Raw genomic sequence first — 27,907 nt, 5'->3', positions numbered from 1 at the left:
CCTCACCCATTGCTGGGCCTTCGCTCATTGGTCAAGAGGACATGATGTCAGAGCCCTAGGGTGGGGTGGTAGCGCCTGGAGCATGAACAGGTGACTGACACCCTTGGAGATCAGAATTCTAGGGTCTGAGGTGGAGACCGGAGACTTGCTTAGGAGCAGAGCAACACAGGGCTGTTCAGGGCACACCCAGGAGGCAGGATGCCCAGGCTCTGCACCTGATGGCCTGTAGTCTCAGTCAAGTCACGTTACTCTGCTGAGCCTCAGTTTCCACACATATTTAAAATAGGAAGACAGTGGAATTCCCTGGTGGCTCAGTGGGTTGAGGATCTAACATTGTCGCTGGTGTGGCTCGCGTGGCAGCTGTGGCAGGATTTGATTCCTGGCCCAGGAACATCTGCATGTCTCAGCCATGGCCAAAAGTAAAAAATGAAGAGAGTGAACTAGACGATCTTTAAATCCTTCCAATTCTGCGAGTTCCCGTTGTGGCTCAGCAGTAACAAACTTGACTAGTATCCACAAGGATTCAGGTTCGATCCCTGGCCCCACTTAGTGTGTTAAAGCGTTGCCATAAGCTGTGGTGTAGCTAGGTCGAAGATGTGGTTCGGATCTGGCATTGCGATGGCTGTGGTGTAGCTGCAGCTCCAATTCGACCCCTAGCCTGGGAACTTCCATATGCCTTGGGTGCAGCCCTAAAGAGACAAGCAGAAACAAAAATAAATAAATAAATGTGTTCCCAATTCTAGCTTTCTGTGGAACTCATTTGAGTTTCTGGTTCTTTGCCTGTAAAAAAGTATATACTGCTGTCTGCTTTCCAGGCCTGTCACAGTGAGACTCCAATGCAATACAGGATGTAAAATACTGCCAACTAAGGCACTGCTTATCTTGGAAGGAGTCCTAGCTCCTACCTAGGGACTCTGAGAGATGGCTGAAGGTCTTGTGGAGGCCCCTTCTCTCCCCTGTTCATCCCTGTTCCAGGCATCCTAACTCCTCCCTTATTTGGACCACTGGAAGGATGGTACCGAGGCAGAGAGTACAGACTTTCAGGACTTGCACAGTTCAGGGGGCAAGACAGGAACCAGAAAGAACAGGTTTTATCTGTTTATTTAAAAACAGAATATCATTTTATGTACACATATGCACATATTTACACAAAATGTACATACTAGAATTCTGTACCTTCTAGTTCCACATCCAAAATCCTGGGATGGCTTGGGGAGCAGGGGATGGGAGGCTCTCCTTTGGTCCAGAAATCCAGCAGTGTTCAGGCCGAGCAGGGTTTGGGCACTACATCTAGATATTCTGGTTAAATATATTTGGTGGGACTTCTCTAACCCCAGCCCGCTCCCCAGAGAAACGGCTGGAAGAGCCCCAAGTTAGTGAGCCCGAGACCCCAAGGAAAGGAGACATCCTTGCCTCAGCAGCTCCTTCACCTCACCTGACCTCCCACCCTCCCTTGGTCTAGAATCCCTATTCTCTCTCCCCTCTCCCGCGACTGAACCAGGGACTGTCACCAAGTCCCAGCCACCCCCTCAACAAGGGACTGCAAACAACCGTGGCTACAACTAAGAAAATTTGAGGCTAGGGGAAGAGCTGAGGAGCCACGAGGGCCACGGACACTACCTGCCCACCCACAGCCAATAACGGTGGGGCACGCACCCCTCCTTCAAACCCCTCCAGCTCTTTAGTTCCCTCCCGAGAGTCTGCCTAGATTAAGATGCCTTAGAGCGAGCACTGTTCAGAACCACAGGAATTAACCCCCTGGGGTGAGGCCTGAGCAAGATCTAGCTTTGCTGAATTCCTGTGTAGGCTGATGTCACTTTAAGCGATTCTTGTAATAATAAACATCCAGGTGAATCGAATGTTTTTGTTTTTTTTTAAAGTCTATTCTCTTATTAGTGGGCTGGGGGCAGTATTCCTTAAAGAAGCTCCCCTGTGCAGGTTTATTTACAGAAAATATGTACATGCAGCAGACCCAGAGGCCACCAGAGGGCAGAGGCCTTCTTCTGTAACAGTTTGAGCCCCTGGCAGACCCCCTAGGCCTGCTGCTTCACACTTGCCCCAACGGCTCCCAAGTGATGGGAGCCCAGCTCCCTGACTCAGGAGGCCAGATTCCAGCTCCAGCTATGCCCGCACACCTGGGTCTGGCCCACAGTCTCCACCTCCCGCCTCCAACCTCTGCATCATTAATACTGCTCTGGGGTCTGAGAAGAACACCTGTTTTACAGGCAAAGGTCACACAACCACACGACACACAAACCAATCCCCCATGGCGTTCTCCACGCAGCCACGGAATCCTGTGGCAGATACACCACGGTTCACGTGGACTCTGACGTGACAGCATGATGCACACCACAGGCATACACATCCTCCTGCACACTCACACACACACACACAGTCAGAGAATATTCACACAAGCACAGACACACACACAGTGACCTGCACGCACTGTGGGAGAGACTCAACCAGGAGAGCCCTTCCATCATCTAACAGAAGGGCTGGAGGAAAAGGTCGAGCAGTCAGTGGGATGGGGAGCATCTTACTCGAGAAAGGAGTGTTTAGGGAGGCTCCCCTGGGGATAAGCTGAACTCTTCCACGTCAGCAGAGGAAGCCAGGCTTAGGGGAGGGAGGCAAGCCTGGGTCAGACCAGGTGCCCCCGCCCATTGATGTAGATGCCGTTGCCCGTGGGCTTGGCCCGCAGGGTCCCATTCTCCTGAACAAAATGGTTCATGGCCTGTTTGATGCCTTCGTCCCGATCTTCCTCCTCCTCAGCCCGCCCAGAACCTGGACACAGCAGTTCAGTCTGTGTTTCAATCTCCCGCACGGTGGTCAGCGTGGAGTAACTGCGGCCCTCTGGCTCTTCACTCTGGAGACCAAGGGCAGAGGGCAAGTCAGGAACCGAGGCTGGGCAGCCAGGGATGAGGGGGCAGGGTGGGGCAGGGTGGGGTCAGAGGTCAGACACCAGCAGGGGTGAGGGTTCGGGTCGTCTCAGAGGCAGTGGGGCTCAGAGATCAGGGGGCAGGAATGAATGTTAGGTGTGGGGAAGGGGAGAACACAGGCTCAGCAAAGGGGGTGGGGAGGGCTGGGCAGCGTGAGTCTGAGGCAAGAGGGACTGGTGAGGGGGCTGCTGACGCACCACATCTGGGACCAGGAGAGGGGCCTGAGGAGAGTGGTGGGGACACCGGTGGGGCCGGGGGCCTCACCATCACAGAGCAGCTACTGTTGTCCTTGAGACTATCAGGGTGGCCCTCGGCTCTCAGCCCTACACTCTCCTCCGGCTGCAGGGCCCGGACATGGGGGAGGAGTCAGAACAAGGCTCAGCCTGGTCACCTCTGTCCTCCCCCGGCCTCCTCCCTAATTACCTCTCCCCCACCTCCGAGTGTCCATTCTCTCCTTGATGTAAACGTCTTCATCTCCCCCACCCCACCCCAAGCCCACCCTGAAACCAGTGTTGAGAGTGGCTTCCCTGAGCAACCCCTAGGCTGGTGCTGAAGGGAGGCTTCTGAACGAGCCCAGGAGACCCAGAACAACTGTGCCCAGTGCAACCCCACCCCCAGCTCCACCCTCCAGCTATGAGTCAGCCACCAGGCTGCACTCCTGGTGTGCAGAGGGCCCCCCCCACCCCCGGCCCCACAAATGCACCCAACCTTGGCACCCACCTGGTTCCTGGGATCCGAGTGATGGGAATGCAGCCTCCGGATGGAGTTCTCCCTGGTCAGGGTCAGCTCCTCCTCACTGGGAAGACACCCCCTTGTCAGGAGCTGGGGGTAGTGGTGGCCTCCCCAGGTGAACCTAGCCTGGCCGAGCCTATGTGAGCCGGGGCTGGAGGGTGTGGGTGCTGGGCTGGCCCTGCAAGTGTGCGTGAGTGGCTGCAGGGGGCGGTGTGGCTACAGAGCATGTGAGCGCCTTGTGGCATGTGTGAGCTTGGTGATACCCAAGCCTATGGGTCTGACCCTCACACAGGCAACATGGTGCCCATCAGCCAGCGATGGTCCTGACCCCACGGCCCTTCTCACCTCCTGAAAGACGCTGCCTACCTCTGGCCCACCAGCACCCCAGATGTCAGGCCACCCAGTCACCTCTCACTCCTCCATCCTGGCCCACCTCTCGCTAGCCTCCTCTTTGTTCCCAACTCAGCTCAACCCACCCAGGGGTGGCCCATACTCACTATTTCTGGGTCATCTGCTGGGCCTTGCGCCGATGGTATCGGGACATGAGCACCACCACCACCACCAGAAGGCAGAACAGTAGCGCGGCGATCACACCCACCACCACCACGGAGGCCGACACCAGGTCCACCTGCTTCCCTGGGGTATCCTGAGGGTCTGCTGGAGACAAGCCACTGACTGAGGCCGATCCCCAGATCCCTGACCAGCTCCAAGACGCCACAGCATCCCGCCCCACTGCCCTCACAAAACACGTCCAAAACCACCCCATCAGCCAGACCCTCTGCAAAATATAGGCAGTCCAACCTCCTCCAAATAAATACTCTTTGAATTCACCCTCTCTGCCTGGCTTCCTGTTGCCCCCACAAGGCCCTTGGCCCAGGTCCCAGTCCCTGCCCCAGTGCTTACCAAGAATATCCACAACCACCTGAGAATCCCTCGAGGAGAGCTCATTGCTGACGTGGCAGACGTAGGTGCCACTGTGCTCAGTGGTCAGTGGGGGGAAGCCCAGGGTGTCTCCTTCTGCTCGTACCCCACTGGGCAGAGGCCCGTCCAGCCTGGAGGACAGGAAAGCTGATGGGTGCTGGCTGGGGCGGGCTGAGGCTGCCATCACCCAACGTGCCCAGGCAGCTCTCCACCTCCCTCCCCCATGACGTCACCCAGAGCCACCGGCTGTTCCCACGGTGCCCCTCCCTCCCCTAGGCAGGTCTAGGCAGAGGCCCCTTCTCCCTGCCGCCCAGCCTGACCCGGGCACCCCCACACACACTCAGGAAAGATTCGCACGCATGCCATCTTAACAACAGTCACTGTCAGCTGAATCTTTTTGTCTTATCCACTTTAGGCGCTTACATAAATATATAAAGTATTGACATTTCAATACTGTATTATATTTCACAAATTTTTTTACGACCACACCTGTGGCATATGGAAGTTCCCTGGGCCAGGTACTGAATCCAAGCTGCAGCTGCAACCTACGCCACAGCCACGGCAACACCAGATCCTTTAACCCAATGTGCTGGGCTGGGGATCAAACCTGCACCTCTGCAATGACCTGAGCCACTGCAATCAGATACTTAACCCACTGCACCACGGTGGGAACTCCTACATTTCATAATTTTAAAGTTAAGGTAGGGAGAGCCCATTGTGGCGCAGCAGAAATGAATCCAACTAGTATCCATGAAGATGCAGCTTTGAACCCTGGCCTCCCTCAGTGGGTCGGGGATCCGGTGTTGCCATGAGCTGTGGCATACATCATAGACTCGGCTAGGATCCCGCATTGCTGTGGCTATAGTGTAGGCCAGCAGCTGTCGCTCTGATTTGACCCCTGACCTGGAAACTTCCATATGCCTTGGGTATGGCCCTAAAAAGCAAAATAAATGAATAAATAAATAAAGTTAAGGGAAAAGGCCAGGGACTTAGCTAATTCCCTACCAATCACCATGTATCCTGTAGTCTCTGATACAAGCCAATAATAATGTTTGCTGACCATGCATATTCTTGTATTGATCTGAATGTGTGCCCCGATTTGGGGGGCGTTCGGAATATATTGTCTCATCCCATGATGAGTATGTGCTGGTCCAGAGAGGTAAGGTGCCTGGTCCCAAGTCAGGCCCTTACCGTGTCCAGTTGAACGAGGGAGGGGGCTGCCCTTCACTCAGGCACTTGAGCATAGCTCCTTCTCTGCCAACTTGCCACAGCTTTCGGTCTTCAAGGCCCCTCACAGAGGCCTCAGCAAGGACTGGAATGGGAGGTGGAAGGAGAAAGAATGCTCTCAATCATGCTCTTCCTTGAAGGCCCCCACCCCAGGCTCCACCCTGCCTGGAATAGCCTCCCCTGTCTTCCTCCATCCTATTCATCTGCGGCCAAACCTAGCCCAGCCCCACCTTGCTGACAGCTCCCTCCCCTCTCTGAGCTCAAAGAGTCCACATTGGTTTACCTGTGCAATGGGCCTACAAGTCCCTCTGCATAGCGATGTGTCATACCTTTTCTGAATCCCCTGTGGTCCCTAACATAGGGTTAGCCACAGGACAGGTGCTCAGTAAACCTTCCTTGATGCTTCAAAGGCTTAATCATCCTACTAGTTCATTCATTTCTTTCACAAACATTGGCTGAGGAGCTACTTTGTGCCAAATTCTGTTAGTATGAGTAGAAAACATCCCTATCCCCCACAGAGGCTCAAAGTCTAATGCTGGGAAAACAATATCCACCGCAGACCGAGCACCTTCTACGCACTAAGCAGTGTGCGAGAGGCTTTGCATTCATGGTTTCTAATTCCCGGCAGAACCCTGTAAAGTTGATATAATTATACTCCTTCTGCTGATGGAGCAAACGAATCTTAACAAGATTGAATAACAGCAAGTAAATAACAGAGCTAGGGCTCATCCCAAGTCTGTCTTCAAATCCTAAACTATTTTACAAAATACTTTCAATCCCATGTTAATAACTGATTCTCCCAACCAGCCATGAGGCAGGGCAAGCACCTTTGTAAACAAGAGGACCCTGAAGGTCAGAGGTCTAAGCAATTGGCCAAGGTCATCTGGGATGGGCTCCAGGTCTTCTACCTTTGGGCTAGTGCTGTCTTGGCCACACGAGGTGGCCTCCAGGATCCAGGCTGGCCAGACTGGTGTGGCTCAGTATATCACCAAACCTCTTGGAGCCCGTGGGGGAGCCCTGTGCAAGATCCGAGTACTCACAGGCCACTTGAAGGATGTGGGTGATCCTTTGGTCCTGGAGCAGGCCAGGGTGAGACACCACACAGGTAAGTGGCTGCCCATTCATGCTGCGGCTGGGCACCAGATGGAACTCTGAAGTGACAGCGGATGAGCGGGAATGCGTGAAGGAGCGGCTGGATGTCGTGCCCTTGACCTCTGTGTCCCAGGTCACGCTGGGGGCCGGGCTGCCCTCTGCTGTGCAGGAGGCTGCCAGTGTCAGGCCCTGGCCCTCTTCTAGCGCTGGACCAGGATTCAGCGAGGGCAGGGGAGGCACTGCAGATGGGGGGAGGTGAGGGGTCACAATCTTTATAACCCCTGTCAGGAGGCCCCGCCCTATTCCAGTTCAGTCTTGCACAGGTGCACAGTTTCAGGCCCCTTTTTCTTCTTGTATTTCACCAACAAAGATGCCAGATGCGTGGCAGAATTTCAGCTGACTTTGTACCTTTCTCTATTGTTTGAATTTTTTACAATGAGTATGGGTATTTTTTTAATAAAAATAATGAAGTAATTAAAAAACTAACCAGATAACATCTAGATGACAATAATAGCCACCATTTATTATGCACTTACTATGTGCCAAGTATTGTACTAAACACTTTACAAACATTATCTCTTTTAATCCTAAAAACAAACATGAAAGAGGTATTATTATCCCTATTTTAGAGCTAAAGAAACTGAAGCTCAGGGGGTTTCAATGATTTGTTCCAGATCATTAGCTATTAGGTGGTGAAGCCAAGATTCACACTTGGGTTTTTCTACCAAGACTGACTAACCTCCGTGTAGCTAAAAGGAAACTATTAAGGCCTTTACTTATTTTTCTCTTCATAACATTAACAGTCCAAGCACAGAATGGAAAAGATCTAACTTTTTTTTTTTTTCTTTTGGTCTTTTTAGGACCACACCCATGGCATGTGGAAATTCCTAGGCTAGGGGCTGAAATGGATCTGTGGCCACCGGCCTACACCACAACCACAGCAACGCCAGATCTGAGCCACATCTGCAACCTACCCCACAGCTCATGGCAATGCTGGATCCTTAACCCACCGAGCAAGGCCAGGGATAGAACCTGCCTCCTCGTGGATGCTAGTCAGATTCGTTTCTGCTGAGCTATGACAGAAACTCCCCAAAAGACCTAACTTGACCATAAGTCTAGGGCATCCGTTGACCACGAGTGTCCACAGTGCAAAAGGGTGGTTTAGGAGGTGACTGTGGTTTTCAACCACATTCACTGAAGAACCAGGTCAAGGAGGGTATTAGCCCCACTAGTCATGGCTGGGCCTGCATGTCCACCCTAGGCCCCCACCTTTTGTAACCCATGAAGCCCAGGGTGGCAAGGGAGGCTCTGAATGTCTTTGGTAGAGCTGTTGCAGAAAACATTAAGTTTAGCTTCAAGAAGAGGAAATTACGGCGGGGCCTGACAGAGGTCCTCAGCTTTGAAAGGCTGTTGTACAGAAGTCTGTACAACACCCAGAGAATAAGCCTAGGAGGTGGTGCTGGAGAGGGTGAAAGTAACAGAGAGAGAGATTTCAATTCTGCAGAAGGAAGAACTATGTAATAAATTGATTCTGCCCCCAGGCTGACCGAGTTGTATCCAGCTTTTGGAGACACCTGGAGAGAATTTCGGGATTGGGTGGGTGGATGGGCTGAAGGAGGCTCCCTCATCCTACACTACCCCATCTCTTCTCCCTGTTCTGCCTCCGCCCCATCGTCGCTGCAGTCCCCCATCTCTGCATCTCCCCCTGCCTCCGGCTTCTGCTCTCCAAAACCCAGGGCCTGAGGACCTGGTGCGTCTGCACACACAACACCCGCAACCAACCATGCCCAGCCGGCCCCACTTACCCAGCACTCGGAGCCGCAGGCGCGCCTGAAAGCTGCCGGCAGGAAAGGTGCTGACGCGACACTCGTACTCGCCTTCATCCGCCTGCACCGCGTTGCGCAGGAGCACGGCGCCGTCCAGGGGGTTTCGTGGGGGTGGTGGCTGTTCCACGCGGCCCTCATAGGCCGAGCTCACGTGCAGCCCGTATTTGGAGTTTAGCAGCGCCAGCTCCCGGGCACCCTCGCTCATGTCCACGCGAGCCCATGCCACCTGCTCCACCTGCTCGCCAGGGTCCCCTCGGTAGAAGCAGGGCAGCTTTGCGTCCTGGCCCAGCACCACTGTCACCAGGTCCGTGGTTTCCAGCTCCCCTGCCGAGTACAGGCCTGCAGGGAGCAGACAGAAGCAGCCGGGATCAGGGTCGATGCCAGAGCCAGGAACACTTATTCATAATGATAATGACAGCAAAGGCAGCCCGGAACTCCTGGAGCATTTTGTGCTTGCGAAGCGCGTTCAGTCCATTACCTCATTAGATCCACAAAACATTCCCAAGAGGTAGGCATGATTATTGCCATTTAGCAGATGAGGAAACTGAGACCCAGAGAAAGGAAGTGACTTGCCTAAGGCCACACAGATGGCATATGGAAGAGTCACACCCTCTCCCAGCCCAGGATTTTATCCTGAGCAGTTGTGCGGTGGGAGGCTTGTAACAGGAGGAGAGACCCAGTCTCTGCCCTCAGGGAGCTCAGGGAAATCGATTTTATGAGCACAAAGACAGGGAAAACTGTGGACAAACTTTCACAGAAGGCTCAACCTACCAAGGAGGGTAAAGTGAGTGCTTTCAGGAAGTGTGGCTGGGAGCCAAGGCGAGGGTCGAGGACAGTTGGTGTCTGGGAAGGGGCATGTAGAGTAGGAAAGGTCCATCCAGAACATTCTTTTCATGGCTTGAAGATGAGAGACCTAGATTCCCAGAGAGAAGAAGGTATTCCATGTGGGAGGAATGGCACGAACCGAGGCTCAGAGGCAGGAGTAAGCAAGTCACTAGAGACAGAAATGCCCTAGGTCAGAGGCCCAGAGAGATGAGGTCAGTACAGACAGTGACAGGGGGCAGAACCATGAAGCAATCAGAGGACCAGAGATGGGGACCAGCAACGAAGGACAAGTGTTACGTGCACTGACAGGGAACAGTATGAAGCACTCAGGGGGACCTATCATGTAGCCTTATCTGCAAAGAAGAATGCATTTCCTGCACTCAGAGCCCTCTTCCTGCACTCGTAGAGATCTCTTCTAGAGGAAGAGATGCATATGGAGACTGATATGGAAACACCTGTGATGGTTGCTGACTTAGTGCTTGCTGGTGTCTGACAAGTTAGTCGTGGAATGGGACAGTCACGGTGGTCCCAAGTCATGTGGGAGGGCCTCTTGCATGAATTGGGTAGAGTCAGGAAAGAGTGAAATGTGGAAAGGGGTCCCCGATAAGGGACCAGAGTAGGCAAACCCCAAGGAGGAGGAGAGGCTGGTTCAGGAAGCAGAGAGGAGAGGACACAACTAAGCCAGGGGAAGTGTGTTAAGCAGGAGTGGAACATATGGTTGGAGCGAAATCACCCACGACCTTCCATACCAGGTAAAAGAATTCAAATTTGGGAAGTTCCTGCTGTGGCTCCCACGATGTAACGAACCCAACTAGTATCCATGAGGACTTTGGTTTGATCCCTTCACGCAGTGGATTAAGGATCCTGCATTGCCATGAGCTGTGGTATAGGTCGCAGACACAGCTTGGATCCCGCGTTGCTACGGCTGTGGCATAGGCCGGCAGCTACAGCTCTGATTTGACCCCTAGCCTGGGAACTTCCATATGCCACAGGTGCGGCCCTAAAAATACCAAAACAAAAAAAAGAAAAAAAAAAAGAAAAAAGAAAAAGAAAGAAATTCAGATTTGGCCAAGAGAAAATAGGGAGTCCCTAGAGCATGAAGCCAGTGGGCATGTGCCCTCCAACTAGAAAGTGGTGACACTAGGGACAGGAGACTCAAGAGGAACATGCAGCTGTCATCCTGTGGTGCTGCTGGGCTGAGAGGAGGGGACAGTTCCTGCAGGAAACTAGGCAGGATTTGGACCTTGCCCAGAAAGAGAGAGGAAAGACCCAAGACAACTCTTAGGTTTCTAGGATGAGGGAAGCAGGGCCAGGGAAGTTCCTAGCTAGGAAGAAAGAAATTTGGAGTTGTGGGAAAAAAAGCCTGGGAAACATAGGGCTGACGGCGGGAGGCTGGGGACAGAGTGAAAGCTCTTTTGGATGGCGAGAGCTCCTTGCCTTGGAAGGCATATCCAGCAACTCGAAAGAGTTCAAAGCTCCTGCCTGAGACCAGCACTTCACACGCCCTGCTGGCCCTCCCCTCGCTCACACTGTGCTCCTGCCCGGAACGCCCTCCTCCCTATGTCTGGTAGCTCCTACTCATCACTGTCTGGATAACTCCTACTCATCTCTGAAGACTCCGCTTAGACATCAGTTCCTCCTGGAGTCCTCCCTCTCCCCACCCCCACCTAAGGCAAGGTTAGGTGCCCGTCCGCTGTTCTCTTCTAGCACCCTGCTTTGACCCATCACAGGATCTGTTCTCTTCTAGCACCCTGCTTTGACCCATCATAGGAATTTACAACCAAAGATTGTAGTTGCTGTTTTCTTGTCTGCCTCTTCCACCAGACTGAGAACCTTAGGTATAGAAACTGGGTCTCACATCACATAGCGAAACATGGTTTCTGGGGTTGTGCTCAGTGTGTGTCTTCCTGGCATATAATCGATGTTCAGTTAATGTTTATTGACTGACCGAATGTGTGAATGAGTGAGTGAATGAATGAATGAGACAGACGGAAGAAAGAAAGGGTAGATCGAGGAGGACTAAGCAATCGAGTTGGGCTGGGCAGGGAGGGGGTTGGCATAGCAACCAGAGGGGTGGAAACAGGATAGGCTGGCTACTAGGGTTCTCTGCCAATGTGTGTACCTCCAGACTGGACACAGGGAGAAGGAAGGGGATGAAGGGGGGCAGGCATGGAGGGAGAAAGCAAACCCCACTAGAGTGGACCAGGTAGTTCCAGTGAGGCAGAGCATGAGGCAGAGGAAGGGGGTCCCATGGCCCTGCTGGCAGGGGAGGAGGAAGGGAGGATGCTGTTGAGAGCTGGGAGGGCCCAAACAGGACGGGACAGACTTGCAGGGCCAGATACCAGGGCCCTGACCTGCCTAAGCTGATGTTGGTCCCACCCTGCCCAGCCTGGGAGTCCAGCTAACCACCCGCACCCCTCCCAGGCACCTCCTCCTGGCACTGAAGGGAGCAGGGCTGCCAAGGAAGGGCTGTAGGTGGGCTTGAGATAGGGGCTTCCTGGTTGATCCTCTGCTTCAAACACTAGCATCCATGCAGGCCAGAGGGAGCCCAAGCCCTGCTCCCCTGGGACATTCAAACCCTTCCAAAGACTATTTCTGGGACAATGTCAGATGGCATAGTTTCCATCCCCATCCCTACTCTGGCCAACCAGCGGGCCTCTCCCCACCACTGATTGCCTACATTGCCCCCCAAAAGGTATCTTCTCAGGGCACAACATGCATCCAGTCCTCCTCATCCCTACCTGTGGGTCCAAGATCCCTGTCATCCCAAATGATAAGGCCAAGCTTGCAGGATGAGGAACCCAAGTAAAACAGGAAAGTCCCTCCTGGGTCCCTCCCCCAGCCCCCCATTGTCCTAAATCCACTATTTAGTGGGAGCTTCTCAGCTTGAGCAATATCCTCCTTCAGTTACACACACACACACACACACACACACACACACACACACACTGCAAGAGAAGGAAAAGAGAACTTGGGCTCTAGAATCCCTGTCCTGGGCTCCCTGGACCCAGAAGCTCAGACTCCCAGGGTAGGGCAGGCCAGGACTGCCTCCTCCTTCTCTCCCCCACCCAGTGCCCGCCCGGCGTCAGCATGATGATGTCACCAGAGCCAAGGAGACACACCGCCTGCCTGGTGAGGTCACTCTGCGGGCATGTAGTGGCCAGGCCAGGCCCACAGACCCTTCTGCTGCAAATTGTTTGCTGAGGCTGGTGGACTCGGCTGGCTGGGTGCTCCTCCCTCTGACCCTCCCCAACCCTCCTCCTGGGAGCACCAGAATGCTGGTCAAGAGGCTTGGTGATTCAGCCTCTGCTGCACAGCAGGCCTAGCCACAGCCGCCACCAGCCACCACCTTGCGCAAGGGAGAGAACAGGCCTAACTGGCCGGACGGGATCCCTGCCCTCGGCCTCCCCCACCCCTGGCCAGGCCCCCATGGGCCTCTTTGGGGCCCTGCCCTCTGTGTACCCCGCCTGCTCCCAGACAGGCCCTCCGTTTCTGGCTTGGGCTGGCTGCCTGCTCCCCGCCCTGTGCCTGGGTCCCAACTTTCCTATTGCATGAGGCCCAGCCTCTGAGCTCAGGAGGGGAAACTGAGGCTGGCAGGTGCCGATAAAAGCCTCTCGGGGAGTTCCGGTTATGGCTCAGTGGTAACGAACCTGACTAGTAAACATGACGATGCAGGTTTGATCCCTGGCCTCGCTCAGTGGGTTAAGGATCTGGCATTGCTGTGGCTGTGGTGTAGGCTGGCAGCTGCAGCTCCGATTTGTCCCCTAGCCTGGGAACTTCCATGTCTTCCATATGCTGCACATGCAGCCCTAAAAAGCGCACACACACAAACCCCCCCCCCCACACACACACACACTCCAGGGAAGGAGGCTTTTCTTTCTGAGGGGTCTTTCTCCATCAGCATTAGTGCCTATAGGGGTACAGGATGGGGTTCTTAGAGACGGGCCTCTGAGGAGGAGGAAGGGAATAAGCATGAGCCTTTTGTGTCTGAATGTACATCTTTGGGTGAGGGGGAGCCTGGTGAGTCTCAGTGCTGGTTGCTATGCTTGAGAGGCTCTTTGCATGAACTTGCAGATGTTTTGCACACATATGTGTTCCTGTCTCATCTTCAGCAGTGTGCATGTCTCGTCTGCATCCAGAAGGAGCTATGGAATGGTGTGTGTGCGAATGTGCACACATAGTAAATATTTTGATGTCGGTTTCTCTTGGCTTCCGCATGGCTGTCTGCCTCAGCTGCCTTTGGTCAGCGGTGTGTGGCTCTGCGCCTTTGCCTCTGCGCCCGTCTGGAGTGTCGCCCAGGCATCCCTCCCCCCTTCCCTACCTCAGACTTAAGGGCAGATTCATCTCAGGTGGAGGTACCCAGAGATGAGTTCACTGTCCCTCCGGGTGATGGGAAATTGCCATCAAGGACTCCCCAGCAGAACAAAACAAAAGCTCTCTCTATCCTTGCTCCTCAGGTTCCTACTAGAAGGACCCCCGCTCCCACCCTTTTCACCCCCTAGCCACGCCCTAGGGCCCCCCAACTCCTCCGGCCCCCCAAGGAGGCCTCTCCCTGGGAATCTCTGTCAGACCTCTGCTGCTGCCACCACCAGAAAAACCAGCTCTAGCTCCAGGTCTGGGGTGAGGGTTGTCTGGTGTAGGTTTGGGGTGGGGGGGAAGTCTGCCTGGGGCTAGAGGGAGGGGTCCAAGCTGTCTAGGGTCTCATTCTCCTTTGTTTGTTAACTCTTGCCTCCCCTCACCCCACAGCTGCAGCTTCCATCAGAGAGAGCTGCAATACTCGGGCGAACTTGGGGTAAGAAAGGAGGGGAGGGGAGCCCTGAAGCACCCCCCCCCATTCAGGACAGGTGACATAAACAACCCAGCACATTTTTTTCTTCCATCCTTCCCCCCAGTAACCTTGGTCTTGGAGTGCTAAGGAACTTTGAAAACCGGCAGATTTTCCCTCTGTCTTCATCCACCTCCCTTGCTTACCCCCCATTGTCCTAAGCCCCCCAGCTTAGTGAGAGCTTCCCAACCCCGGGCAAAGCGCCCACCACAGATTAGTGGCTGGGGAGGGGGGCCACACCAATCACAAAAGGAGGTGAGAACAATGGGGGAGGACAGGCCTTGAGGCAGCCCCAGCTCTGGCCCAGACACAGCTCCCAGCACAGATAAGTCCCCTAAACCCCCCGGAGCCAGAGTCTGAGCCTGGCTGAGTCACCACAACAGCCACACTGTGGGTGGGAGACCCAGAATTCAGCTTCTCCCAAACTCCTGAGATCCTAACCCCCGCCTCCAGTCCTGACAACCAAGCCCCCACATCCACCCCCTCACAACCCTGCAAGTGTGGCCAGCTTTGCCCCACCCCAAATCACAGCCTCAACCCAGCTCTCAGGACTCGCCATTCAGTTTCAAAGGCAAGGGGGGAGGAGGGTGGCTTGAAAACCAAGGGGAAATCTTCTGAGGTCAGAGGCTCCCTGGTCCAGCGAGAGAGAGTGATCCCGACCACCCCCTGCACAGCCCTCCCCCAAGAGGCTTGGTGGCTGACCCTGGGTCTGAACTTGACCTTTGCATTTTTGATTCCGTTCCCAGATCCATCTCTAGGCTGCTCTCCTCCCTTCCCTCCTGACTCAGCTCCCCACCCCACCCCCATCCCTTTGCTCTGCCTAGATTTTGGTCAGCACTGGGGCAAGTTTGGAAGGCCAGAAAGTCCAGGCATTCTCTCCTCACTAGGCCTGTTCTCCATGGGGGCTAGGCCCTCTTCACTTTGTCTGGAGGACCCCTGGAGGATCCTAAGCTGGGGTCTAGAGGCTGGGACTTGGTCTCTACTATGAGCTTCTCACAGCCTTGTGGCTGGGGTCCGTTAGCCCAGCTCCCTGAAACACTGGGGTGGGACCGAGGTCACTGGGGCCACAGGGATCCCCTGAGAGTCTCCTATTCTCCCTCGCTTGGGAGGCCAAGCTAGCCTCCCTTTCTGGCTTCCCTGGCTTTGGGTAGGTCCTACAGGAAAGGGTTTGCCGCCTCTCTGTAAACAGGACTAGAAAAGTAGGGATGGGGCCTCTCCCGTTCTAGGAAACTAACTTCAGACAGAAAGCTGGTCCTAACCCTCAAGGGACAGACCTCAACATTCAAAGAACCCCACACTCTCTGATCCTGCACGGGCTCAGTTGCACCCAAGCAAAGATTTAGGAACTGGGGTCCTGTTGAAGGGGTGTCTGTAGATTTGGGGCCCTCAGCTCCAGGGCAGGAGATGGGAGGGAGAAGGGAAGGGACCTCACCCGGAAACTCATCCCATTAAGAAGAGACAAAGAGCTGTGGTGCCGAAGTGCCTCCCCAGCCTGGGCTCCTCTCCCTGTCACGGGTGGGGCAGGGCCCTGGGGCTCAGAGCTCTAATGGCCCAGGATTTGGTGGGGGCCCTAATTTGCAGCAATGCAGGGGCAGAAGGCAGCATTCAGGGTAAAGCTACCCTTGGCCCCGCTGAGAGATGTATGTGGTCAGGACATTTCCTCCTTCTGTCACTGCAGCCAGACGGACCACCTCTTCCAGCACCCAGCTCCCTCCTTCGGCCAGCCACAAGCTTTTGGAGATGGAAGGCCTCTAGAGATCATCTTGTGCTACCTCTTGGTCTACTGAGGTCTAGCTTCTTAGTTGCCTAAGGTCACATAGCAAATTAATTGTAGAAATGCAGCCAGAACCCGAGTCTCCTGACTTCCCAGCTCAAGGCTTTTTCAGAGACAAGCCAGCCAATGCCCCCAGCATTCCAGCTTCCTGGGGGCCATTGAGGAGATGCCTACACACAGAGGAGCCAGAAAGGGGGTGGCAGTGAGATGGGCCCTTCTGATCCTTGGTCCGGGAACCTGGGGTTTGAGTTCCAGCCCTCAGAGCACTCAGTGCAGGTTATAGCAGCAGATTGTGGCCCCCTGGGCACCTGCTTCTCGGGGCCATTCTGGAGCCAGGCTGCCTCCCCACAGCAGCTGTTCATCAGGCCCTGGGCAAGGTTGGGGGGGACGTCACACTTGAGCTAGTCTCCTCTCCCCTTCCCTGGGCTTCTTTGAAAAAGAACAGCTTTGTGTCATGGAAAAAGAAGGCGGGGACAGGGTCTTGTTCACCACTGCTTCTCCAACATCCAGTGCCCTGGCTCTACTCAAAAGTGCTATGCTTTCATGAACCAGGAGTTGGAAGACCAAGACACTAACCCCAGTTATACTTCTAATACTGACTAATCTTGAGATCTCCCTTACCTATCTGTTTCTTTCCGTTTTCCCATCTGTAAAATGAGGGAGTTGGAACGGTGATCTCTTTGGTCATTTCTGAGTCCCGAGACATCATGGCTCCATTCTTTAGGTGTGGGTAGTTCCTACAGGAAAGTGACTCCCAAGTTCCTTGGCCCCAGCAACCAGGCCCCACCCTCGTGGCCTAAGCAGGTGAGAAGGGCTGTCTGGAAGATGGGGATTAAGATGTAGGGGGAAGCGGAGATGGCTGGGGTTGGAGTTCAGTATCCTGGGATTGGAGGCTGTGCCAATGACTCTTCCATTATAAGATCAGAGAAGAGCAGCCCCCACAGGTCCATACATCTAAGCCTCACTCTCCTCCTCATGGCTTCAGCTGGGGATGGAGCTTGGGGGAAAGCTCTGCTGGGCCTGCTTGACCACTGAGGCTCTGGGACTGGGAATCAAACTGTCCTATGGAGATAAGGTCCTATCTTTCCGAGGAGAAAGATTTCTCAGTTGCCCATTACCCTGGGAACAGCCTATGGAATCGACCACGGTCTCATCATGTGCACTCAAACACGAGTGCGTGCACACACACACACACACACACACACATGCACACACACACACACACACACGTTCTCTCCCCCACTCTAAAAACTATAGATTCCTATAATTTATATCTGCTATTTATACATTAGACAGGAGTAATACAAGGCATCTAGTTGAGAAAATGGGGGGATAGGGTATAAACAAAAGGGGACCACACCCTATCTAAAAGACCCCCACTCATCTAAGTAGGCACATTATTTCCACCGTGGCACCGCACAGTGTGCCCAGGGAAAGAGGGGGCCAGGGTGAAAAGAGCTTCCAGCTCCCCTCTAGTCCCCTAACAGGTGCCCCAGTCCTGGTATTCTAGGACATCGTGGAGAGAAGAGAAGGAGATAGAAAGACCCCGTCCACTCTCGGGGCATCAGGCTTCCTACACCCTGATGACTATGGAAACCAGCTCAGCCCTGAGTCAGCCGCAGCCCCAGTCAGCAATTCTGGAGCCCAGGGGCTAGGTGAGGGAACCTCCAGGAAACCCTGGGTCCCCACCAGTTCCACCTCCCTGCCTACCTACACTGGGTCACCATACCTCTTCCCCAAGAGGCTGCTCCAGCCCAGGCAAGGCTTTGGCTGAGGTAGTTGGGGACCCCAGACCTAGCAACCTGGCCAAGAGCTGGAAGGGGCAATGAAACAGAAGAGCTACAGTGGCTGTTCTGGGGACAGTGCTGGCAGCTGGAAGTGGGAGAGAGATTCATTCCTCTGTTTCAAGGAAAGGGAATGTAAATGCATGTGTGTGTGTGTGTGTGTGTGTGTGTGTCTGTGTGTGTGTCTGTGTGTCCCCGCTTGGGCTCAGAAGCAAAGCTCATGAAGCAAGTCCTACCTGTAAATGATGCCAGAAGCAGTAGCAGCAGCCAGGCTTCAGGCCCCCACATCTCGGCTCCCAGGGACAGAGGCATTGGTCGAAAGGCAGAGCTACCCGTGTTTCTGAAGTTCCGCTGAGTTCTCCCTGGGAGCCGGCTTTAGAGCTGGATAGGGCAACTGACCCAGAAGGCAGGAAGTCACAGAGTCCTCAGGCACTGACACACCTGCCTATCCCACTGGGGTCTCCACGGGGGGACCAGGCCCCGTTCCACCCACCCAGCTGTGGCTACTACCCCCAAGAAGCCGTGCTCGGGAGCTCCGAGCTCCCCCAGAGCTGCTTCCCACGCCGTGGCCAACAACGACGGCAGAAACTTGGGAACCTGCTCAGCAGGTCAGAACAGGTGCGTCTCTGGGGGCTGGGCCTGGCACGGAGACTTGGCAGCCGCCGCCCCCACGGCCTGGGCTGGCTAATAGGCGCCAGGGAGGGAGGGAAGGAGGGAAAGACCTGGGGGGGTGGGGGGGGAATCCCATCGTCAGTTCCAGGCTTTACCTGGCAGTGTGTAGAAGGGGCTGTGACGCTATGGAGAGAGGCAAGAGCAGGGTGGGGGCTGGGTAGAAGAAGGCCCCCAGGGGCTCAAAGAGGGAGGCTTCAGGCCAGGAGGAACAGGGGCAAGGCCCTTGTGGGTGAAAAGGAACCCAAACATCTCACACCCCAGCCCAGCCTTGCTGCCTTCCCCCCTCCCCTGGGGCCTTGCTGAGCTCCTCGATCTCCTGGAGGGGCTCAGCTTCAGGGCCACGAATCAGAGAAGGCCAACACTGAAGTCAGTACTGGTCCAAACACCTCATGCATCAGGTGACAAAACAGAGGCCCAGAGTGGGAAGGGGCTTGCTGGAGGACACACAGCTTAGGTAGTGTCCTGGTTTGCTCAGACCTCTCTAACCCTGAGGCAGGGAGTTAGCTCTAAGACTGGGAAGGAGCTTAAAACAACCCACTCCCCAACCACCCCCCCTCCTCTATAGAGAAGCCACCAAGGGACTGACCAAGGAATTAACCCCACTGATTCCTGGCCTCAATAGCAGGGCCCTCCCTCTGGGTCAACGACATTCTCATTACTGACCGGGAGTCTCAACAGTGCATCAGCACTACTTGAGAAGAAAGGGGTTCCTTTCCACTATCTCATGGTCATTGGACAAGGCCACATATCTGGACTTTGCAAGGACAAACTTGATTTCAAATAGCCTGTCCCTGTATTCCTATAGGTATACCCAAACCTGAAGACTTTGTGTTGGATGCATATAATGTAACGACCAAGTTACACAAAACCTTACCAGCCTATCTGAGAGAGCCAGGGGAGGCAGGCAGACTCTGAACTCCCTGAGAACCGAGGGAAGGAGAGGGACAGGATCACTGAGACACTGGAGCTTAAAAAAAATACACAGGTAGGAGTTCCTGATGTGGCACAGCAGAAACGAATCCGACTAGGAACCATGAGGTTGCGGGTTCGATCCCTGGACTTGCTCAGTGGGTTAAGGGTCTGGCGTTGCCATGAGCTATGGTGTAGGTCTCAGATGTGGCTCAGATCCAGTGTTGCTGTAGCTGTGGTGTGGGTCAGCAGCTGTAGCTCCAATTCGAGGAATCCCCTAGGTCGAATCCCCTAGCTTGGGAACTTCTATATGCCACCGGTTGAGCCCTAAAAAGCAATAAATAAATAAATACACAGGTCGACACGAGAGAAGAAAAAATACATACGGGTTAAAATATTGCAGCAAGATCCTCTTGTCTGGAGAGGGTCAGGAAGGAAGGGTTAAGAACTGTATGTAAGAGGGGGTCGTTTCACATGGAATATTTTCCACGCACCGCCCCCCCACCCCCACCCCTACTCTGCTTGTCAAAATCTTACTCATCTTTCAAAGCTGACCTCACATGCCACATCTTCTATGAAGCCTTCCCAACTCCTCCCACCTAAAATTAATCTTTCTCCCTTCTGTTCTTCCTCAGCCTCTGCTAGTCCCTTTATTATAGCTTGTGTCCTCATAATTTGTGCACATCTTATCTCCTTAACTAAATTGTTAGCTTCAGTTCAAGAGACATCGATTGAATCCTGCTGTGTGCCAAGGATTCAGTTAATGCGTTCAGCTGAGGGACAGAACAAGAGCTGGAGTCTGTGAACTTCTGGAAAGTGGGGTTTGTTTTACAATCTTTTTTTTTTTTTTGTCTTTTTGCCATTTCTTGGGCCGCTCCCGCGGCATATGGAGGTTCTCAGGCTAGGGGTTGAATCAGAGCTGTAGCCGCCGGCCTACGCCAGAGCCACAGCAGCGGGATCCTAGCCGAGTCTGCAACCTACACCACAGCTCATGGCAACGCCGGATCCTTAACCTATTGAGCAAGGCCAGGGATCGAACCCGCAACCTCATGGTTCCTAGTCGGATTTGTTAACCACTGCGCAACGACAGGAACTCCTTGTTTTACAATCTTGTCTCTGTCATCTGGGCTAGGACAGTCCACAGAGCTTAATGGAGAGGGAATACATTTTCGCTGAAGGCACGAGGTTATGAATGGAAAACGTGGTCAGGGAGTTCCTGTTGTGGTGCAGCAGAAACGAATCCAACTAGGAATCATGAGGTCTCAGGTTCGATCCCTGGCCTCCCTCAGTGGGTTAAGAATCGGGCATTGCCATGAGCTGTGATGTAGGTCACAGACTCAGCTCAGATCTGATATTGCTATGGCTGTGGCATAGGCTGGCAGCGGTAGCTCCCATTCGACCCCTAGCCTGGGAACCTCATATGCCAAGAGTGAGGCCCTAAAAAGCAAAAAAAAAAAAAAAAAGAAAGAAAAGAAAAGAAAAGAAAGAAAGAAAGAAAAGATGGCCAGGGAGGGTCAGCAAAGTGGAGATCCTGACTCCCCCGGACCTGGTTAGTCCCCCAGACTTTAACTCTTCCTCTGGACAATGACCCCAGTTCTGGCTCTAGATCCCCAAATCTCAGCCATGCCCATGGTATCAACCTCCTTTTTGAGAGCTATTTCCCACAGGTCAGGAGTAGCCTCGAGGGTCAGGCGGAATGCCAGAACTCCCATTTCTCTCTGCCTCCGCCTTGGGGAACCCCTTCCCCTCTTAGGGACTCACATCCCCACCTGTGCCAGGGGAACAGCCCCACCCCGATGCTGCTTTGAGATCCACTGCGGCAGGGGTGGGGTAGAGCCAGGGGGAATGGGAGGTGGGGAGCATCCTGTGTTATAATTATAATTATTACACCTTGGATCCTATCGCATGATTTCAGAGGAACTCCTTTCCTTCCCACGGATTTACCCCTCCTGGTCCAAGAAACCATAGGAGAAACTGAGGCACAGTAGTGGGAGCACAGTTCAGTCACAGGTGGGTATCCAGTTCTTATTTTTCTTTGAGTCTTTCTCTTTTTTGGGGGGTTGCACCCTCGGCATTCAAAAATTCCCAGGGCCAGAGAGCAAACCCAAGCCACAGCAGTGACCCAAGCCACAGCAGTGATGCTGCTGGATCCTTAACTGCTAGGCCACCAGGGAACTCCTCCTTCAGTCTCTCTATTCCCAATACATCCACAGTGCTGCCAACTGGGAAACCTTCGAGCCCCTGGTTGGGACCATCACTCACCTATCTGCATATGGAGCACTGAAGGGAGGCTGGATTTTCCAGAGGTGTTAAGGCTGGGCTGTGCCAAATACTTTTTCACGAGTATGTTCATGTCCTAGTAAACACTAGAGGTGGCCTTGAAGGGAGAGCTAAGGGTACCCCTGGGCCTGGAAGGGAGCACTTGGGCCAGGCAACCCCTCCAGACCTCTGACCAAGGTAGGGATCTTTCTAGCCCGCATTTAGCAAATATCTCTCTCTGGCCCCTTGTGCCCTCAATCCTGTATCTCTCACATGGGCCATGCCTTTGAGGAACACGGCCTCATTCTCAGGCTTTTCCTTTGCTCTTCTGAGATGAAGCCTACAGAAGGCAAATTCCAGGGTTGAAGCTAGAAGGAAATTTTGGTTGGGGAAGATTTTTCAGACCTGTGTCTGGTCTTCCGGGTTCTGCTCTTTGTTCTCCATGGAAACCCCACCCCCCACCCTGATTCCCCTCATGCCTCACTACCTACCCTCCTCCCACCCGCATTCTGGGCCCTAAGAATAGAAACAATTCAAGTCAAGGTGGCATCTTTAGCACGTATGTTGTCTGAGTGACATCCCTACATGCACACCTTCATGCCTGAGTTCATGCGACAGACACTGAGTGAGCAGGACTTTGTGCCAGGCTCCAGGGAGAGGGCAGAGACATGTAACACCAGGTCTCTGCCCTCCAGGAGCCCTCAGTTAGAAGAGACAGACACATAAACAAGTGTGACATGCTATATCCCTCCACCATGTGTTCCCTACGTGTCTCTGCACGCGTACCTGCCATGTCCATACCCGGGCCTGTCAATGTGCATAGCTGCGGATGTTCATTAGCCACATGGGTCCAAGCATCCGCTTGTAACCTGTGTCTGTCCCCATGGCAGGCTGCACACCTAAGCCAAACCGGTTGGAGTGGGTTGTGCTGAAATTTTTGTTTGTGTCAATGGGACTTGGAGGTGAGTCAGGGAGGGACCAGGATGGGTGGGGTGGTGTGGGGGAGAAGAAGAGTGAGAGTGAGGGTCAGGATGAGTGGGGTGCGGGGAGGAGGGAGTGGGTCAAGGGGAGTAGGGGTGGGAATTGGGAAGGGGTGGGGGTGGGGCATCAGGAGGACGGCTTGGGGGAAGGAGTAGATGGGAGAGCTTCTTGGTGAGTAATATCCTGTTTGTCTGCAGTGAGATCCCAGGTCAAAGAGTCAGAGGCTGACAGGGGGACCCTTGGGCTCGGGAGAGACAAGAATGTATAATAAATCAGAGTGGAGAAGTTCCCGTCATGGCGCAGTGGTTAACAAATCCGACTAGGAACCATGAGGTTGCGGGTTCGGTCCCTGGCCTTGCTCAGTGGTTTAATGATCCGGCATTGCCGTGAGCTGTGGTGTAGTTTGCAGACGTGGCTCGGATCCAGAGTTGCTGTGGCTCTGGCGTAGGCCAGTGGCTACAGCTCCGACTGGACCCCTAGCCTGGGAATCTCCATATGCCGTGGGAGCAGCCCAAAGAAATAGCAAAAAGACAAAATAAATAAATAAATAAATAAATCAGAGTGGAACTAGTTGGAAGCATGGGTGTGGACAACATGTCTGCAGTCCAGTTCTGTACAGCTTTTTCTCTGCATGACATTAAACTATTCCTGATCTGCTCATTGGTTTCTACTGTTTGTCCAAAGAGGGATTGGGGGGCTGATTGACACTGTAGTGGAAGATTATTGACATAGGACTGGATTCCATGCTCCACGACCAAGGCTTTTCAGATAGAAGCGTCTAGGTCCCTCTTCCTGCTCTTCCCTAGGCTGCTCCTCACCCATGGAGGGGTGGGAAGGGGCCCCAGTACAGAAGGCAGGGACTCCAGCAGCTTTTCCTCTACTGCAAAACACCTTTGCTCTCCCCTCCATCTGGAGCTTACCTGTGCCCAGGATGGGGGCATCCTGCTTTCCAAGAACCGTTCATCTAAACATTGCCATGTCCTGGGCTCTTCCTACCTTCCTGTTCTGCAGGCCCACTGATTCCCAGTACCCAGCCCCATCCCTTAATGACAACCACACTTCCTGGTTGCCTAACAACGTCCCTTAGACCTCAGGGGGTTGGATTTTATTCATTCCTGAAGAGCCCTAGAGCTGGAGTGAGGAAGTAGCTGCTCACATGACATATTTGGGTCCTGTTTCTCAGAGCCTCCTCCTCACTCTCACCCCATGAACTCCCCAAGCATCTGTAAATACAAAATCAGGAGTTTCTGTCATGGCTCAGCAGAAACGAATATGACTAGCATCCATGAGGATGCAGGTTTGATTCCTGGCCTCGCTCAGTGGGTTAAGGATCTGGTGTTGCCATGAGCTGTGGTGTAGGTTGAAGATTCGGCTCGGATCCTGAGTTGCTGTGGCTCTGGTGTAGGCTGGTGGCTACAGCTCTGATTAGACCCCTAGCCTGGGAACCTCCATATGCCGTGGGAGCAGTCCTAGAAAAGGCAAAAAGACAAAAAATAAAAATGAAAATATAAAATAAAGAAATAAATGAAAATAAAAGTGGCAGCCAATCCAGAGACATGGGGTCAAAGAATAAAGGCATCTGTCTTTCTCTCTCTCTCTTTCTCTTTTTAGGGCTATGCCCATGGCATATGGAGGTTCCCAGGCTAGGGTTCCAGTCAGAGCTGTAGCTGTAGCCACAGCAATGCCAGATCCTAGCCGAGTCTGTGACCTACACCACAGCTCACGGCAATGCTAATCCTTAACCCACTGAACAAGCCCAGGGATCAAACCCACAATCTCATGGTTACTAGTCGGATTTGTTTCTGCTGTGCCACAACAGGAACTCCTTGGGCTAACACTTTTAGAAGGCTCTGGAAATAGGTGCTAGCTGGCCCAGGACAAGAGTAGGAGACTTCGTGGAAATCAGAGTCTTTCAAGTGTTGACAACAGCAGTGAGAGTTGCAGTGGTGAGGAGCGGGTAAGAGCAAAGGTTAGGGGGGTTCCTAAGAATTTGGTGAGGGAATAGATTTTAGTGAGGACTCCAAGCTCCATTCTCCCTGTCACTGTCCCCATGGTAGACCACAGAAAGAGCTAGGCTCTTCTCAGGGAGCCCGTCTGTTGGGGAACATATAGGCAGCACCCAAGGGGCAGCCCAGCCTGCAGATCCTGCACCATCAGGGCATCTTCAGGTAACACCAGGCCTGTGTCATTTCTAACACTCATCTCCGAGAATCCAGCTTAGATGATGAGGGTGTGATTCCTCTCCGAACCAAAGACTGTCACTTCCTGGCCATCAGTCTAGGCTCTTGCCACCACGCAACTTGGCTTCCCCAAGGGAAACTTCCTGAGGCTCTGCAGTCAAGTATCACCCTTGGACCAGCCACTGGCAGAGGTAGGGACAGCTGCAGAGAAGAAAAGGGGACTGTGGATCAAGAAAGACACCATGAGACCCTGGGGCTGAGAAGCCTGGAAGGGGCAAGAGCTTGGGGGAAAGAGTGCAGAGGACTCTCAGGAGAGAGGGCAAGTGTTGAAAGGACCCTGAGGGAAGACATTAGAGGAGGAGGCAGAAGTTGAGAGGACAGGAGTGGGAGGTGGGAATCAGGGGAACTAGTAGGATCTAGAGAGTCCTGTAATTGGAGGGTGTATTTTCATATGAAATTTGTTAGCATAATCTTCCTTCTGTATGGTCCAGGAATATTCACCTCTCCATCATGTCAGCTCTAATCCCCTCCTTTTTTTCCACCCCGGGACCCAAAGATACTTCAGACCTGCTGCTCCACTTGTTTCCATCATCCCTGCTCAGCACTCAGCAGGCAGGTGTAGCTGCCCTGGGCAGAGGTCAGGATGTGATGCAGCTGTTGTGGAGCCCTAGTCTCAGTGCCCCAGGCTCTCTCACTGTCTGGTCCTGGAAAGCAAGGGCCAGACGTTCATGTTCCAAGATACCCCCAAGGCCCTGCTGCAGCAGAACTAGTTTTTTGGCCTTGCTCTCACTGAACTCAGAGACTTGGACCCTGTCCTGTATCTGTTTTCAGTCTCAGAGATAGCAAGGTTGGGAGCCTTGGAGCTGAGGATGGAGGAAGTCCCAGTCTGCAGGAGAAGCAGTAGAGCATGCCCCTCACGCCCTTCTGAGCATCTTCCACCACACATCCAAAGATATACTTCACGCTTCCCTTGCAGGAACCCCTAATAACTGCCCTCCGGCCACACCTTGAAGCCTTCCTACATCTCAATTTTCCCCTCAGTTCTAGAAGTGGCATGAAAGAAGAAGGGCTAGGGATCAAGAAACGGAGCAAGAGTCCCTTGCCTGTGATAACTAGCAATGATCAGGAACCATTGGTCCATGGGCTATAAGGAAAGAGTAGAGGAACAAAGATTGGAGTCTCAACTCTCTTTGCCAACTGGCTTCTCTCCCTGGGCCCAGGCCTCCATGCTCTAAGGTCCTTTGTGGGGAAGACCATTCCCTCAAAAGACACCATATGTTAAAGCTCACTCAGATTTTCATCAATAATAATACCCTGTGACTGGTCCCAGGGACCCCAAACTGGTTCTAAAGTTCTAGAATACAGCCAAAGGGGAGAAGCCTGGCCACTCCAAGAAGGTTCCAAAGCTCCTTGCAGAAAAGTCAGATGGGGAGATCCCCGCTATGGTGCAGTGGGTTAAGAATCCACCTGCAGTGGCTCAGGTGGCTGCAGAGGCATGCGTTCGATCCCCCGCCCAGCACAGTGGGTTAAAGGATCTGGTGTTGCCACAGCTGTGGCTCTGATTCAATCACTGGCCAGGGAATTTCCATATGCCAAGGGTGTGGCCGAAAAAAAAAAAAACAACAAAAGATCAGATGGTTGGCTTGGTTTAACAGGAGAGAGAGGACAGTGGGGGCAGAAGGACAGAGACCTAGAGAGAAAAACACAAAGTAGAAGTGGTGAGAGTGATCTCAGGGCACAGGGAGACAGGTTGAAACCTAGAGATAGAAACCTACAGAAAGAGAGGGAGATGGAGTTCCCACTGTGGCTCAGAGTTAATGAACCCAACACGGATCCATGAAGATGCGGGGGTTTTTTGTTTGTTTTTGCTTTTTTTTAGGGCTGCACTCACAGCATATGGAGATTCCCAGGCTAGGGGTCCAATCAGAGCTACAGCTGCCAGCCTACACCACAGCTCACGGCAACTCCAGATCCTTAACCCACTGAGTGAGGCCAGGGACTGAACCCGCAACCTCATGGTTTCTAGTGGGATTCGTTTCCACTGCACCACGATGGGAACCCCCGGAGGATGTGGGTTTGATCCCTGGCTTTGCTCAGTGGGTTAGGGATCCAGAATTGCGGTGAGCTATGGTGTAGGTCATAGACGCAGCTCAAATCCTGCTGAGTGGCTGTGGCTGTGGCTGTGGCTGTAGCTGGCAGCTGCAGCTTTGATTCGAACCTTAGCCTGGGAAATTCCGCATGCTCCAGGTGTGGCCCTAAAAAGAAAAAAAAAAAAGGAGAGGGAGACACACACATACACACACACAGGAGTTATTGAAGGGGGTGGTAATTCAAAGAGACTGAGACAAAACATGAAACAGAGACAGAAAGATTTCTGAGATTTCTAAGATAAAGAGAGATTTCTGGATGCCTACTGTTAGGATCACTCAGGTACTTCTTCCATTCTCAATTTCCACCACTCAGTAATGACCCATTGATACTTTCCTACACGACATCATCAAGTCCCTCGAAAACTCAACTTCTTCCCTATCCTTATCCCACCTCTCCATCATTCTCTAACTCACCTGATTCCCACTCCTCTCCACTTCAGGTCTGCTTTCAGTTCCACCTTTCTCTTAAACTCCTTTCAGCCCTCTTCTCAATCACGTCTCAAGATTTGGCTTCTTGAAGTCTCTTTTCCCAGTCATTTGTCTGTCCTTCTGTTTGCCTGTGTCCTCCTTCTGGCTCAGCTGAGAAGGCTTGAAGCCAGGAAGTCAATTGGCCGAAATGAAAAATGCAGAAAGGTCAGAGGATAATAAAGAAGGAGCCAGAGAGACAGGCCTGAAGGATAGGACAGCCTCAGAGATACAGGCAGAGGGAACTGAGAGAATCTTGAGAGTCTGACCAAGACCCTTAGGGTCCAATTGTTGGCTTTCTGTGCGTAATGAACAATGCTGAGAACCAGAGATGATTCCAGGGTCAGAA

At 53.3% G+C, this 27,907-nt stretch overlaps 1 protein-coding gene across 6 annotated transcripts; it reads right to left on the bottom strand.

Moving 5' to 3' along the window:
• Window positions 1–1,082: 1,082 nt before the first annotated feature.
• On the bottom strand, window positions 1,083–27,641 carry NECTIN4 (nectin cell adhesion molecule 4). Of its 6 annotated transcripts, none has more exons than XM_047784117.1 (9): window positions 27,508–27,641; window positions 8,714–9,073; window positions 6,857–7,147; window positions 5,781–5,901; window positions 4,572–4,720; window positions 4,166–4,325; window positions 3,657–3,732; window positions 3,201–3,275; window positions 1,083–2,863 (listed from the first exon to the last, which is right to left on the bottom strand). In XM_047784117.1, exons 2-9 carry the CDS (start codon window positions 8,937–8,939, stop codon window positions 2,639–2,641), a joined length of 1,323 nt encoding a protein of 440 aa, XP_047640073.1. In that variant the 5' UTR covers window positions 8,940–9,073; window positions 27,508–27,641; the 3' UTR covers window positions 1,083–2,638. The 6 variants fall into 6 exon arrangements, with proteins under 6 accessions (XP_047640073.1, XP_047640068.1, XP_047640069.1 ...); XM_047784112.1 differs by lacking the exon at window positions 27,508–27,641 and adding an exon at window positions 18,179–18,563; XM_047784113.1 differs by lacking the exon at window positions 27,508–27,641 and adding an exon at window positions 18,179–18,562 and having other exon boundaries at window positions 4,166–4,322.
• Between the last annotated feature and the right edge of the window lie 266 nt (window positions 27,642–27,907).

The sequence above is a fragment of the Phacochoerus africanus genome, chromosome 6 (assembly GCF_016906955.1).
Source record: "Phacochoerus africanus isolate WHEZ1 chromosome 6, ROS_Pafr_v1, whole genome shotgun sequence".
Taxonomy (NCBI): domain Eukaryota; kingdom Metazoa; phylum Chordata; class Mammalia; order Artiodactyla; family Suidae; genus Phacochoerus; species Phacochoerus africanus.
Note: the sequence above shows the minus strand (reverse complement) of the source record. Positions and strands in the feature narration are given on the sequence as shown.